The 14,546-nt window shown below is 43.6% G+C and overlaps 1 protein-coding gene across 1 annotated transcript in view; it reads left to right on the forward strand.

Annotated features, from left to right (window-relative positions):
* Positions 1 to 14,218, forward strand: part of LOC135197513 (uncharacterized) — a 30,525-nt gene extending 16,307 nt beyond the window's left edge. The window contains exon 4 of the mRNA XM_064224576.1: positions 14,066 to 14,218. Within this exon, the coding sequence (XP_064080646.1) occupies positions 14,066 to 14,218 (153 nt within the window). The remainder of the gene's footprint in view (positions 1 to 14,065) is intronic.
* Positions 14,219 to 14,546: the final 328 nt, after the last annotated feature.

A 14,546-nucleotide genomic window follows, 5' to 3' on the forward strand; every position in this document is an offset into this window, starting at 1 on the left:
ACTGACTGTCCAGCAGCTGTAAACTTTGATTTTAAAAACCAACAGAAAACCAGATTCTTCAGGGCGACCACGGAAACCAGGTTGCGGTCAATAGTTGAACCGGCAGATGCCTTACTTTGTACTAACACAGATTGCAGAAATGACCACCACAGGAGGGATCTGAATAAATTCTATTAGAACATAATTTCCCCTATGCTTGCTTCGGGCGGGGCTACCTTTAGATTTCGTCAAGGTAATTCTTGTAATATACCGGGTGGAATGACTTTGTTAAAGATCTGTATTCATATTCATGATAAATGTTTTTACTGTGGAGGCAAGGACATTGCATTACTAATGAGACAGGCGAGAGGGCAGTTCAAACTTGCTGTTAAGCACTAGATTAAATGAAAAACAACTAAGAGCTGATGCAATGTCTAGAAACTTAAAATCCGGTGATTATCCCTGTCTTTGGAAAGATATCCAGTCCTCAAATCCCAAAACTAAAAAGCTATCATAGGGAGTAAGGGAAGCAGTTGGTAACAAGGCTATCACAAGTATGTGGGGTGATCACTTCAGCATCATCCTGAATTGCATAAATGATCAAGACTCCCAAAGGGATGTAGATAACCACCTTACTGACAACATTCAATTTCAGTTTGCAGACCGTATTACGCCAGGTAACATCAGCGATGCCATAAACAGCTTACCTAACAATAAATTGCCCGGTTGCGATGGTCTTCCCTCGGAAGCCTTCAAATTCTGCCCTCCAATAATCTACATTTTGCTAGCTGCCCTATTCAATGCGTGCATAATTCACCAATTTCTTCCAGACTCCCTACTCTTAGTTCACTTTATACCATTAATCAAAAACAAGCTAAAAGATGCAGCTGACCCTGGCAATTACCGGCCAATTGCAATCACAACGATCGCATTGAAGATACTACTTTAGTCGGTTCTTCTAGTGAGACTTCTCCCCTTTCTCCACACCAATGACAGCCAGTTCAGATGTAAAGTAAACCACTCAATTGACACTTGCATCTACATACTGAAAGACTTGCTGAACTATTACCTATCATCAGCTTCTCCTGTTTTCGTATGTTTTGTGGTGGTGAGAAAAGCATTTGACAGAGTAAACTACCTGAAGCTCTTCCTGGAGCTGCATAAAAGAGGCACACCCCTATATCTAATTGGCATTTTATATTGCTGGTTCTCCACACAGCAATTCTGTGTCAAATGGGGTAACGTTTTGTTGTACACCTTCGGCTCCCTAAACGGGCTTCAGCAAGGGGTCAATCTGTCTCCATACCTGATTAATAAATACACAGATGCCTTGAATGTCAAGCTGAACTCACTCCCAATTGGATGAACTGTCAGTGAAACAACTATAAACAACCTCTGTTACGCCGATGATATGGTTCTGATTTCCCTATCATTGCAAGGTCTCCAACGACTCATCAATGCTTGCCGCCAATATGCAGAGGAATTTGATAGCCTATATACAACAAAACCAAGACCCAATGCATTTTGCTGCACCTGAGATCGCTTAAGCAAATTGCAGAACCACAAATTTTCCTCGGATATCATCGGCTGGAATTTGTGCAAAAATTTCTGTATTTGGGTCATATTATCACGGACGACTTAAAAGATATGGCAGACATAGAGCAGAGGTGTCATAAACTATGTGCAACCGAGACTTGAAACTGCTACTCTTCCGCTCATATTGCTACAGCATCTATGGGTGTTCCCTGTGGACAAACTACATCAGGGAGACTATGAGACGTATCACTGTTGTTCATAATGACATTTTGAGACACCCTACAAACACTGCTCGTTACCACTCCACCACACAGATATTCACAGAAAACCACCTGGACAACTTAAAAATCATTGTAGGGTGAACAGTGTCCAGTCTGATCACCCGACTGCGAAACAGTAGCAATTCGCTCATACAAAGCATCCTAAGTAGTGAGGCAAGAAGATCTAAATTTTGGGGAAGATGGGAAAATAAGGCGTTTGTTCCCTAAATGACTTAATCTATTTTTGCAAAATGTCATCTGCAGAATCTGTCAATATTATTGTATTGCTATGATTATTGTCTTAACTGATATTTTGCTTTTTTCATTATTACTGTGATTATAATCAACATAGTTTTTACATTCTATTATTAAATATTCTCAATCTTAGTACGAGTATGACCATTATTTTAGCTACCTTTGTTTATACTACCTCAGCAAATATGGATATTGCAGATTAATCTTTGATTTTCTTTTTTTATCATGTTATCTTTTGTATCTAGACTGTATGTTATTGTCTGTCTTTGTATATTCCTTGTGTATGGCCTTGACCTGAAAATAAAAATTATTATTATTATTAATAGTATTGGTATCAGCCTTTAGTTGTAAAAATAAGGCTATTTTATTAAGCTCCGGGTACTGTTTTATCTAAGCCTAGGCTATTTGGACCAATAAAGGGATTTTGACGTAGGAAAAATCTATTTCTGGGTGATTGGCTCGTGTCGCCCTATGAAAGGATCCTTAATATCATTCTTTCTAGGCAAAATTAATCTAAATCTTACCAGAGAAAAACAAAATTAAGAAAATGTCAGTAAAACTGACTCGCTCACTCTATAAAAGAAGTGTCGGTATGAGAATAGGGGCGAGTGGGAACACTACCACGAGTCATTCACCATTTAGACCTTCCAATCCAAAATCCCCACTAGCGAGAGCTGATACTAACGGGTGATGCGGCCGCTACTACTACTACTAAGGACGCCACGGACAGCAGCGCCCCTAGCGGTCATCCTTAATATCTATGAACATCTTGCCCTGCAGGGGGGGAAAAGCAAGACAGGGTGGGTTTCATAGGGCGACACGAGCCAATCACCCAGAAATAGATTTTTCCTACGTCAAAATCCCTTTTCTGGGCTCAGCTCGTGTCGGCCTATGAAAGAGTACCAGAGAAACAGGCAAGATGGGAAAAAGGGACAAAATGAAAAAACAAGAAAGTAAAATTAGATATATAATATAAGTGAATCACGTATACAGAATACAAATTAAGTACTTAAAGCTAACTTATGCTAAACAATGGCATAAAAAAGAGAGCCAACAACAAAAGTACTTAAAACTAACTTATAATAAACATAGTAGTATACAATAAAGAAATGTAAGTTAACAAAACAGATTCACTTAAGCAAAGTATTTACATAATATACAAACACATTGTGTCCTACCCTAGCATAAAAATAAGGGTAGGGACACTGAAGTACCTTATAAGTACAAAGTGTGGATGTCCCTAGCAAAAAAATAAGGGACAAACCACTAATATGACCTCAGCGGCTAAGGCTAGAGTATCTGAGTAGCAATGGCGATAGGTGAGGCATGTTAGACGAGGTAGGTAGGAAGGAGATCTGGATCTATACTATGACTACTATACAGTATCAGGAGAAACAATGTTTCCCGCTGCTACTGCAGAAAAAAATTTTAAAGATTCCAAGGACTTTAGATAGTGACGTTTAAAGACTGTCGGAGATTTCCATCCAGTATACTTTTTAAGATCCTCGAAGTTCATATGTTGAAAGTAGTTAATTGAGGTGGCTACTCCCCTGATGTCATGTGCTTTTGGGAATGAATCAGGATTGGCTTGTTTAATGAAGTAAAGGATCTGTTGTCTAATACCTTTTACTGATAAAGTACCACCTTTTTCTCTCATGAAGAGAGAACCTGAGGATCTTGAGGATGTGCGAGATAGAAAGGCTCTTAAAGTTGATACTGGGCAGAGAGAAGGGTCTTGCGGAAGTGGGATGACTTTCCAAGGAGCCCACCTTGCAAGAGGATCCTCATTTTTAGCTAAAAAGCTACGATCCGGAGCAAGCAGGACTTCTCCTGAGGGGAGGAATTCTACATGACCCGCATCTCTGGATAGAGCCGACAGTTCTGAAATTCTAGCTCCTGAGGCTAGGCTTAATAAGAATAACGTCTTTCTGAGGAGCATTATGAATGTGCACGACGAGTTGTCAGTATCTGATGCTAGTTTGAGGACGTCATTTAAGAACCATGAGACTGCAGTAGGCCTTTGAGAAGGTCTAAGTCTAGCACAGGCTTTAGGGATAGACGTAAAGTAAGATTCAGTCAGATCTATCTGGAAACCCAACTGAAAGATCTCTTCAAAGCGATTTATGCGTAGTAATAGTGCTAGCTGCTAAACCTTTTTCAAACAAGGATCTGAAAAAGGATATAGCTAAGTTAACTGTCATGGTTGTAGTGTTTGATTCTTTCAGGAAGGATGCTAATTTTTTAACAGCAGAGTCATATTGTCTAATAGTTGACTCTCTCTTATCTGACTCTAGGAAGAGGATGTTTTGTGGATCAATGTTAGCATCTTTGTTAGCCGCAAACTTCATGAAGTCCATAAAGTTAGGGTCTGAAGAATTCCTGAGGAAGCGAACACAGTCCTCATTTGTACTGCCTGTGACAGCCTGGGATTGGGAATCCGTTGAGGTCGGAGACCCAATTCCAGAAGCAGAGGATACCAGTTGCTCTTGGGCCAGTCTGGTGCAACCAGCGCTACCAGTCCCTTGAAAGTCCTCAGCTTGCTCAAGACTTTCAATAGAAGATTCACTGGAGGAAAAACATAAATTTTTCTCCACTGACTCCAATCTAGCGACAGGGCGTCCGTGGCATAAGCCAGAGGGTCCAGGTTGGGGGCCACATAGCAAGGGAGCTTGTGGTTTGCTTGTGAAGCGAAGAGATCTACTTGGAGACCTGGGACTCTCCGGCATATCCACTGGAATGACCTGTCGTCTAGGACCATTCTGATTCCAGAGGGACCGACCGGGACAAAGCGTCTGCTATCACATTTCTTACCCCCGCCAGGTGAGTGGCGGACAGATGCCATTTGTGTTTGTCTGCTAGGGCAAAGATGGCTATCATGACATGGTTCACATGTTGATTTGGACCCTCCTCTGTTGATGCAATGAACTACCACTGCACTGTCCAAAACTAGTCTTAGATGAGACTTTTTCGGGGGAAGAAGTCTCTTCAGGGTAAGAAATACTGCCATTGCTTCCAAAACGTTTATGTGGAGCTGGCGGAACTGAGCTGACCAAGTCCCCTGAACTTGTTTGAATTGAGAATATCCCCCCCAACCGGACAGGGAGGCATCCGTGTGAATGGTTAATACCGGAAGGGGATATTGGAGGGGTACCAGTTTGGCCAGGTTCTTCACTTTTGTCCATGGACGGAGTTGATTGCGAAGGATCTGTGGAATTACTGACAACTTGTCTCGAGATTTGGCGTTTGCTCTCGATCGCCAAACTCGGTTTATATCCTTCAGCCTTGCTTTTAGGAGGATGTCTGTCAAGGAGGCAAACTGAAGAGAACCTAGGATTCTTTCTTGGCTTCTCCTTGATGTTTGTTTGCATTTGAGAAATTGTTTCACAGCTTTGGCTATTTCTTTGCGTTTGACCACTGGAATTGACAGATTGTGGGAAGACAAATCCCATTGGATTTCTAGCCACTGAAAACGAGACTCTGGAGTAAGTCTGGATTTCGTTTTGTTTATCTGGAACCCCAGATGTTCCAGAAATTGAACTACCTTTTCCGTGGCTTTGAGACATTCCTCGACTGTTGGTGCCCAGATCAACCAATCGTCGAGGTATGCTGCTACCATTATCCCTGAGTTCTCAATTGTTGAACTACCACTTCTGCTATTTTTGTGAATACCCTGGGGGCTACATTCAGACCGAAGGGCATCACTTTGAATGAGAATTTCTGATTTCCTAGTCTGAACCCTAGGAATGGGCGGAAGTGCCTGGCTATAGGGATATGATAGTATGCGTCTGTAAGATCGATGGAGCATGTGACGGCTCCACGAGGAAGTAAGGTCCTTACTTGCGAAATGGTAAGCATTTTGAACTTGTCGCAACGGATGAAAGAGTTTAGCCTTGACAAGTCTAAGATTACCCTTCTTTTTGTTGAGCCTTTCTTTGGCACGCTGAATAAGCGACCTTGAAATTTTAAATGCTTGACTCTCGCAATAGCTCCTTTCTGAAGGAGTTCGCTCGCATAATCTGTCATTCCTTTGACGGTTCCTGATAAAATGATCTGATTGGAGGGGGATCTTTGATCCAACTCCAACCCAATCCCTTGGACACTATGCTCTGTGCCCAATTGCTGAACCCCCACCTGTGACGGAAGAGGAACAACCTCCCTCCTACCTGGGGAGCCTCATTGTTGTTGGGCGGGTTGACCTCCACGCCCTCCTCTGAACTGCCTACCCCTTGTCGCTCTACCTGAGCCACGCTGGCGAAAGTGGCCTCGCGCTCTGCTACCTCTCGCCTGCCCCGAAAAGGGAGGGTAAGCCTGACTTTCATAAACAGGGTTGAAGGCCGGCGAGAGTGCGTAAGAGGTCGAGGGTTGCGACTGAGGAGACACAAGGAGGATGGGTTGGGTCTGTTTTGAAGTTGCAGGCTGTCCCTGTTGGGTAACTGGGACGGCCTGAACGAATTGCTGCTGCTGCTGACGTTTCTGGTAAGGCTGGAATCTTCTACCAGCCTTCTTTGGTTTCTTACCAGCAGCGGGGGCGGATTCTTGTTTCCTCTTAGAGGAGATACCCCATCTAGCTCTGAGGCTCTGGTTGAGCCTAGCAGCCTCATGGTGTACCTCATTCACCGCGGACTCTGGGAAGAGGTCCGCCCCCCACATGCTGGAAGCCAGGAGCTATTAGGTTCGTGTCTAATAGTGGCATTCCTGCAGAACGTGCTTTCGACAGTTCCTCCTAGCTAGGAAGAAGTCGAAAGCATCCGTCTGAACCGTTTGAAGCTGAGACTTGGCCAGAATCTTAAATAAAGGTTCTGTGCCATACGATAAAGCAGCAATTCTCAGTAATGATTAGAGAATTGAGGGATCTCCCAAACCTAGTTCGAGCGTCGAACTCTGCCTGAATCAAGTTATCAGGCAGCCTCGGAAGCTTTTCACCAAACTGGTCCATTGCACAGTCCGGTTTGAGCTTACCAAGCGTGAAAGTGGAAGGCAAGTTCTCCCACAATTCCCCGAAAGCTGGGAAGAGCGGAGAAGTAGACTCCGCTTCCCTCAGTTGTGGCATGGGCTCATCCTTGAGGACTGCCTGAAGAGTCGCTTCCACTATTTTGGTAGCGAACGGAAGAGAAGCCTCCTCCTCCGTTGCAAAAATAGTAAAAGGACTCTTGAAAGCCTGGAGCTTGGTGTTGGTACACTCCCAGTCCTCAAGGCAGTGAACCCATTCCCGCTGAGCGTGCTCTCTACTATAAAGCACATGCTCTCTGGTGATCTTGTCTTCCCTAGTGAGCGCCGCTGCGGTCAGCCTAGCATACCCAATGAAAGGCTGCGTCAATCCCGGAGGATAAAACTCGAAGTCCTCAATCCTTCGAGTTCCACACTCCGGGACAGAGATCATACCGTCCTTGAATGGAGCGTAAGCGGCTACTCTCCATGGGTTATCCATGGAGAAGGCTGGTAGCTGGGGAATACCAGCACTTGCTACTGGGGAGACTGGGTAAGGAACCTGAGCAAGCCCAGCTACTCGGTCCTCATTCTCTCTAACTCTGTTAGAGAGATCTTGGATGGACTGGCCCGACTGACTCAAAGTGTTCGACAGTTGCGCGAACATCTGTTCGAACTTGGTTCCGAGGGCGGAGACCTGTGAGCCGACCATCTCTCCTACCTGTTGCATCACCACTGCTGAGAAGGCAGTGGGATCAAAGGTGCTCGGTCCTGCTACTCCAACCGGCGTTGCCGGAGCGGATGCGGTGGAGGCCGGAGAAGGCATTGGCTCAGCAGGAGCGCGAGCCTTCTCCTTAGAAGCCTTGCTTCTAGAGCTCTTGGAGTGTGAGGAGCTCGGCTTAGCCTTCACCGCGTCAGCATAGGAAGTCGAAGACTTCTTAGCTGAAGAAGACGACGACGACTTTTTAGAAGTCGTCTTAACGAGGGTCTTCGGTTCTCTCTGTCCCTTCACCTTTGGGGGTACAGAGAGAGCGGGGGAGCGGGCAGGGATCTCAGATCCCGAAAATCCTTGGAAAGAGGCAGTAGAAGAAGGGACAGGAGAAGATCCAGGAGCGCCCAAGGAAAGACCTTGGGCACCCGACACACCTACCTCAACTAACAAATCCTCTGCACCTACCGCCATAGGCTCAATATTAAGGTCCAGGGTTGCGACATCTGGGACCGTCTCCTGCGTGGCCACGGCCCCTAACGACTGCTGCACCTCTTGCTGGATAGAAGCGATGAGAGGGGCTGCAGAGATGGGGTCAACATATCCTGTTGACTTGCCGCCGGGGAAGATCTGAATGGCCAGCTTCTTGTCCAGGATGTATGGCTGGCCCTTGGCGGCGTTCTTGCCGAAGCCGCCCACCCAAGCCTTCAGGGTTGCTAGGGCGACTTCCCTCACACCGGCAGCCTGAAAGAGAAGGCGAAATGAAGCTTCTAGTGCCGGGGACGGGGTTAACAAGCTTATAACTAAGTGTTGTTAGTAATACGATAAAGAAGTCTACAATCGACTTACCCCCCCCACCAGCTGACTGACAAGGTCGTAACAGATGGAGCAGGCTTCCGGGTGCCAGACGATCATGGCGTTGTGATTCGTGGCACATGGGGCGTGAGTCCTGCACTCATCGTGGGCGCATGGGTCGTACAAGGTCGCATTGCACCCTAGGACCTGACAGTTGGTAGCCTGTAAGTGGAAAGATACATAAGCATCAGGAGAACACTTACAGCCTAACAATTGCTCCGCTGCATGCCGGAGCGGTAAAGTTAGATTAAACCAGAGCCCCGCCATAATACGTGTGGTAACAACAAGAGAAAAAATCCAACCAGGTGTGGTGGTGAGGTATGAAACCACGACGGAGAACGACGGAGATGGTATACACACAGTCTATAATACTAAAATTCATCGTAAAAATTAGGGTATATCCTTAAAAATAACAAAATAATCATCGACCTTTCCTCCCCCGTCTACTAGAAGAGTGCCCGGGTAAGAAGCAAGCTCTCCTCCGGTAGCGGGGGAAAAAAGGGAAGGATATAGTAGGCAAGCAATAGACCACGAGAAGTGACCACCCCGCCCGCTAGCGGAGCCAGACGAACTATAACCAAAGGTGCCCCGGCTGCGGCGGGAGGCTCCGTTCGTTATAGTGGGGAAGGGTGGGACTGAACAACTGGGAGGGGGGGTCCCCGGCGTAACGCGGCGGAGAGAGAGAGGGGGGGGGGGGGTGGCCAACTCCTCCCCGTCTCAACAACTACCCGCTCGGAGACCCGGTACCCGAAACAAGTGGTCGCCCTAAACCCCAGCTGGGAGAACCTCTGGCCTCCTCAGAGAAGGAGGGAGGAAGGCTACTGAGGTTGTCATAGCAACCAAGGGGTCCCCCAGACCCTCCCTATACCTGTAGGGAGGGGGGAAGGGGAAGGGTAGGTGCGGTGGAACACGTGGCCGCCAGTAGCCTAAGCCGCGATGGGTAACACAACCGTGGGAGGGCCACGTGAACCAGGCTGTACCAATACATGGGACATGCACCTAGGCTAGCCTAACACCCTAAAAAGAACTAAAATTACATCATAACAGGTGGAAAAGACACTTTTAGTAAAAGAAAAAGAAGCCCAGGAGGAGGCAAACTGTTCCGAGGAACAGAAGACTACTCGGAGCCAGCGATAGCCGATGAAGAGCAAGAGCTGGGATGCTGGGCCAGAATACAGAATAGCCCTAAATACCAAACTAAGAGAATGGTAAACGGGCTAACCTAGCTAAAAAGACGATGTAAAAACGATGAACGTGATATAGTAAGCCCATAAGTACAAGAAGTCCCAGTATGGAAGACCGGGAATTCTAGACATGAGGCAGCATGGCGCCGCCACTAGCCGACCGGGAAACCGTATATGACCTATTAGAAGGAAAATACTGGTTCCTGGAAGACTAAAATACAGTAAAATACTACTTATGAGGCACTTAACTTAGCCGATGCGATGGCAGCACGTTCCATGGTAAAGAAGAGGAGATAAATCCAAGAGATTAGCACACATGAAAAAATGCGTCCAACGCGTACTGCTAAATATTAAGGATGACCGCTAGGGGCGCTGCTGTCCGTGGCGTCCTTAGTAGTAGTAGTAGCGGCCGCATCACCCGTTAGTATCAGCTCTCGCTAGTGGGGATTTTGGATTGGAAGGTCTAAATGGTGAATGACTCGTGGTAGTGTTCCCACTCGCCCCTATTCTCATACCGACACTTCTTTTATAGAGTGAGCGAGTCAGTTTTACTGACATTTTCTTAATTTTGTTTTTCTCTGGTAAGATTTAGATTAATTTTGCCTAGAAAGAATGATATTAAGGATCCTTTCATAGGCCGACACGAGCTGAGCCCAGAAATAGGATGTTTTCAAAATGGTTTTCTCTTAGCCTAGTATAGTGCATCGTCTTATCCAGATTATCTTAGATAATTCTTAAATGTCTAGGCTATATAAAAACAGAAATTTACCAATATGGATACTCATAGTTAGGCCAGCATTTTTGTCGAAACCATGTTGTTTATAATTAGTTGGGCTATCACCTATTCTAGGTTATTGTCTCATCCAGATTATTTAATTCACTTTTAAGGGTATGGGATTAACCAGGGTTAATATGTAGCCTTAAAGCTAGCCTACCACCAATAGCACAGAGTACTGTTTCAAGTATATAGGCTATATAAAGGAAACTGTCTATAGCCTGTTTATCTAATCCTAAAGTCCTTGGTGTGAACTAAACTCTGAACTGCTGCTTATGCCCATAACAGGATGTCTTGAAAGGTTCTTACATGCCATAACTTAGGTTACTACCTCATCCAGATTATTTAATTCACCTTGAATGATATGCAATCCTAGGTTATAGGCTACAGATAACGTCTGTACTATAAATTGTGGAACATTTCTTTAGTTAAAACTTCTAAATAGAATTAATTCTTGAAAACAATTTGCACTTTTTACAAATCGCAATCAAAGATCTTGAGAGAGATCCAACCAGCAAACAAAGATCTTGACTGAGCACCGACCATGTGCCCATAGTTAAGGCCTGTTTTTGGCTTTTATACACACATTAAATACCAGTTCCACAGTTTAAAACTAAATATTTTTAACCGGAACTTAAAAATAAGGAATTAACTTTCAAATTTGGATGTTTCTATGATCCTCGCTAACAAAACAAAACAAAACAGCATTTCAGACGCGCATGCATAATAGTCTCTTCCCCTTCTTGCAGGTTTTGATTTTGGAAAACTCGGTTCAGCTTCCTGGACAGTAAGGGCAAATGCCCTCTTTTCTTTGAGTCCATTCATACTCCATCATGTGTTATAATGTTTATCATTACTAAACAATGCCTGACTATAAGACCAGCTAAAAGAGAATTCTTTGATAAGAGTCTGGTCACCATGGAGCTCTGGTAGACCTTAGAAGGGTAACTCCTTGAGGAAAAAAAATTGACTACACTATAAAAAATAATATTGTACAACAAATTAAGTTATTTCTCCATAGGTTTATAGTAATGGGAAAAAATGTAGAAATATGTTGGGTCCCCTGCTCATGTAGGGATCAATAGAAATGAAGAGGCTGATAGAGCAGCTGAAGAAGCAAACCATATGACAAGTATTCCATGTCATTCAGAATAAGTATAGCATTCCAAAAAACAAGAGATTGTATAGTCTAAACTATTTGAAATGTTCTAACCTAATCGTAGCGTAAGTTTTATGCCATAACACCCAGATTACTTCACTCATATTCTAAAACATTGTATTGTGTTGTGTATGTTAATATGTAAATGATACAAACTTACTGGTAATTCAAATGGTAGATTCGTTATTCTTAACTAAAAGGAGAGAACTTCTGACTATGGTAACGTGACCTACCTTCGTTGTTCCCCATCACGTAACCTCTCTAGATAGCTGAAAATCAATCATTAAATCTGAGGCAAATTCAAACTCTCGAGATACAAAAATAGAGTCTTTAGTTCCCCAAAATAGCTAACATGAAGGTTAAATAGAATGAATTAAAAATCCCCAAAAAATCATTAAAGCGCAATTACTATTATGCGTAATCATATTGGATATAACTATCCACACTTACTCCCACTGTCCAATAACTCCACGAGTCTCTATCAAATAAACATCAGATAAAGTCCAGAGAATTCATTTTTCGGTAGCGACAACTGAAGTCATCCTGAAAAAGAAACCACAATTATAAGACACTGAAAAGACCTAAGAAATGAAATAGATAAATGTCTTATAAATCTTTCTAAGTGTTCCTCTACATTTCCCCTTTCTAGAAGCTGAAATCAATGTCACTGTTCAAAGTTTTCAAAGTCTTTCTTTCACGTTACCTTTTGATGGACCTTCTAGCTCCTTCGACTTTTTGAGTTACCACTGACAGATTCTTGTCTAATGAATCAATAAGGGCCCATACTGGGGTTATATCTGATCTCTTTTGCCCTCACAGGCATATGCACTTACACCTACAAATGGACGTACGAATGTATGCATGCTAATGTCTTCTCTGTGCCCGTGTACATGCATTTTCCATTTCATGTGAACTCGCTCTCAGACGTCACAGTCACCTGATCTTTCCACTATTCAGATCATTTGCACCCCCGTGGTCTCCCTGGTACGATTGGAATGTTATGACTTTTGTCTCATATCAGCATCCTGAGGAATTCACTGTTTTGCACTTCTCTCAAACATCAAACACTCAAACACTAAGGTTATCAACCTCATTTATTTTAATTTATTTCCTGCCAGTACCATAATAAATGTAACCCTCACCTAAAGGACACTCCAAGAAATTCTCCTTACATTTAAATTTACATATCTCCTAAAGGAATTTCCTTAAATGAACTTTTAGATGGAAGGGAATATTTAACAACCAATCACTACAATCCTGGGCACGGCGCTAATTTATTCCGACTTGTTCAGAATAAGTATAGCATTCCAAATTGCAAGATTGTATAGCCTTAAATAATTTGAAATGTACTAACCTAATCATAGCCAAAGTTTTATGCTACATCACCCAGATTACTTCACTCATATGTCTTCTATATCAGTTAATATATAAATGATACAAATTTACTGTTAATTCAATTCAAATGGCGAATTTAATATTCTTAGCATGAATTGAGATTGGCATAAAAATAATTTCTACTTCGTAACCCTCATCTAAAGGACACTCCAAGAAATTCTCCATACATTTAGATATGCGTATCTCCTAAAGGAATTTCCCCAAATGAATGTTTATATGACAGGGAATATTTAGGTGGATTTGGAGACACTTATGACTCCCAGAGAGCCACATGAGTTGCATTGACTCTGGTAGGGATTTTAACTATGACTGCCTTGTTACTTCCTACCATGACAGTCTACAAAATTCAAAATTAGCATTGGCGCTACCATCGTTTGTGTAGGTGAACAGGTCCAGTCCACTTTTGGGACTGCCAGCAGAGAGCTTCAATTCGTTTTCTGCCAGCTCCTGACTAACATCATTGGTTTTGAGCAGTCATCTCCATCATGTTTTGGATTGTTTTCCTGCATTTTTTTTAAGTATTGACTTTTTTGTGGTGGCTTTTCAAATTAGTTATGTTGTTAATTGTGGTTAACTTTATTTGTACATTTCCTCATGATGTCTGACTCCAGCACTTGAAGCATTAGATATTGCATTGAGGGTTGTAAGACTAGACTTACTTAAATGACTGATGCTTCTCACACAAGTGTAGGGGTTGGAATGTAGTAAAGAACTAACATGTTCAGGATGTAAGGATTAAGAGGATAAGATATGGAAGGTGTTTAACGTCTCACTTAGATGAACTTGACTGAGAACAGAAGAGCCGAAAATAGGGCAGTTTTTGAGGTTTTGCCTAATGTAGTAGAAGATAGTACTGTTTCTTCACAACTTCCTGTCATTTCTCTCATCCTTACCCCCTACTTATTTACATCATTCTCAGATACCAGGTTCCATTGCTTCTAATCCTTACACCATTGCCAGTGTCAAATCTAAATTTGACAAAAAGTTTGAGTTTTTAGCAAATGCAGTACTGGGATTAGGTACCTCTTTCAGGTCATTTGTGGCAAAATCTTAGCTCAGTTTACCAATGTCAGTGCTGCTCTTAGTGATAGTGTTGTGAATGTTGAGGAGGTGGCTGTTTGTCCTACCGGTGCTCCTAGACAAAGGTCACTGTCCCACTCCCCCACACCGGGGGAGAAGACATAATCGGAGGCCCAAGGGAGGCCATTGGGGTTTGTCCACAGACAGTCGACCCCTCCATTGAGCCTCTTGATAAACCCCAGGCTTCGATAGTGCCACTGGAAAGGCGTCTCTTTTAGTGCTATCAGTCTGTCGTCAAATTCAGATGACTTCATGCCCAACAGGAGGAGGTCTCTGTGCCATTCTTCAGCTTCCCAGCCAATGAGGTAACACTGCCATTGTGGACAGCTCCCCTCCAGCTGTCAAGAGGTATAAGGAGGCTATCATTAGCCCACAGCCCTCCTGTAGTTTGCTGCACCACCTTCAGCTGCTGTTTCTGCTCATCATTACCTGT

The sequence above is a fragment of the Macrobrachium nipponense genome, chromosome 21 (assembly GCF_015104395.2).
Source record: "Macrobrachium nipponense isolate FS-2020 chromosome 21, ASM1510439v2, whole genome shotgun sequence".
In the NCBI taxonomy this organism is placed as follows: Eukaryota; Metazoa; Arthropoda; class Malacostraca; order Decapoda; family Palaemonidae; genus Macrobrachium; species Macrobrachium nipponense.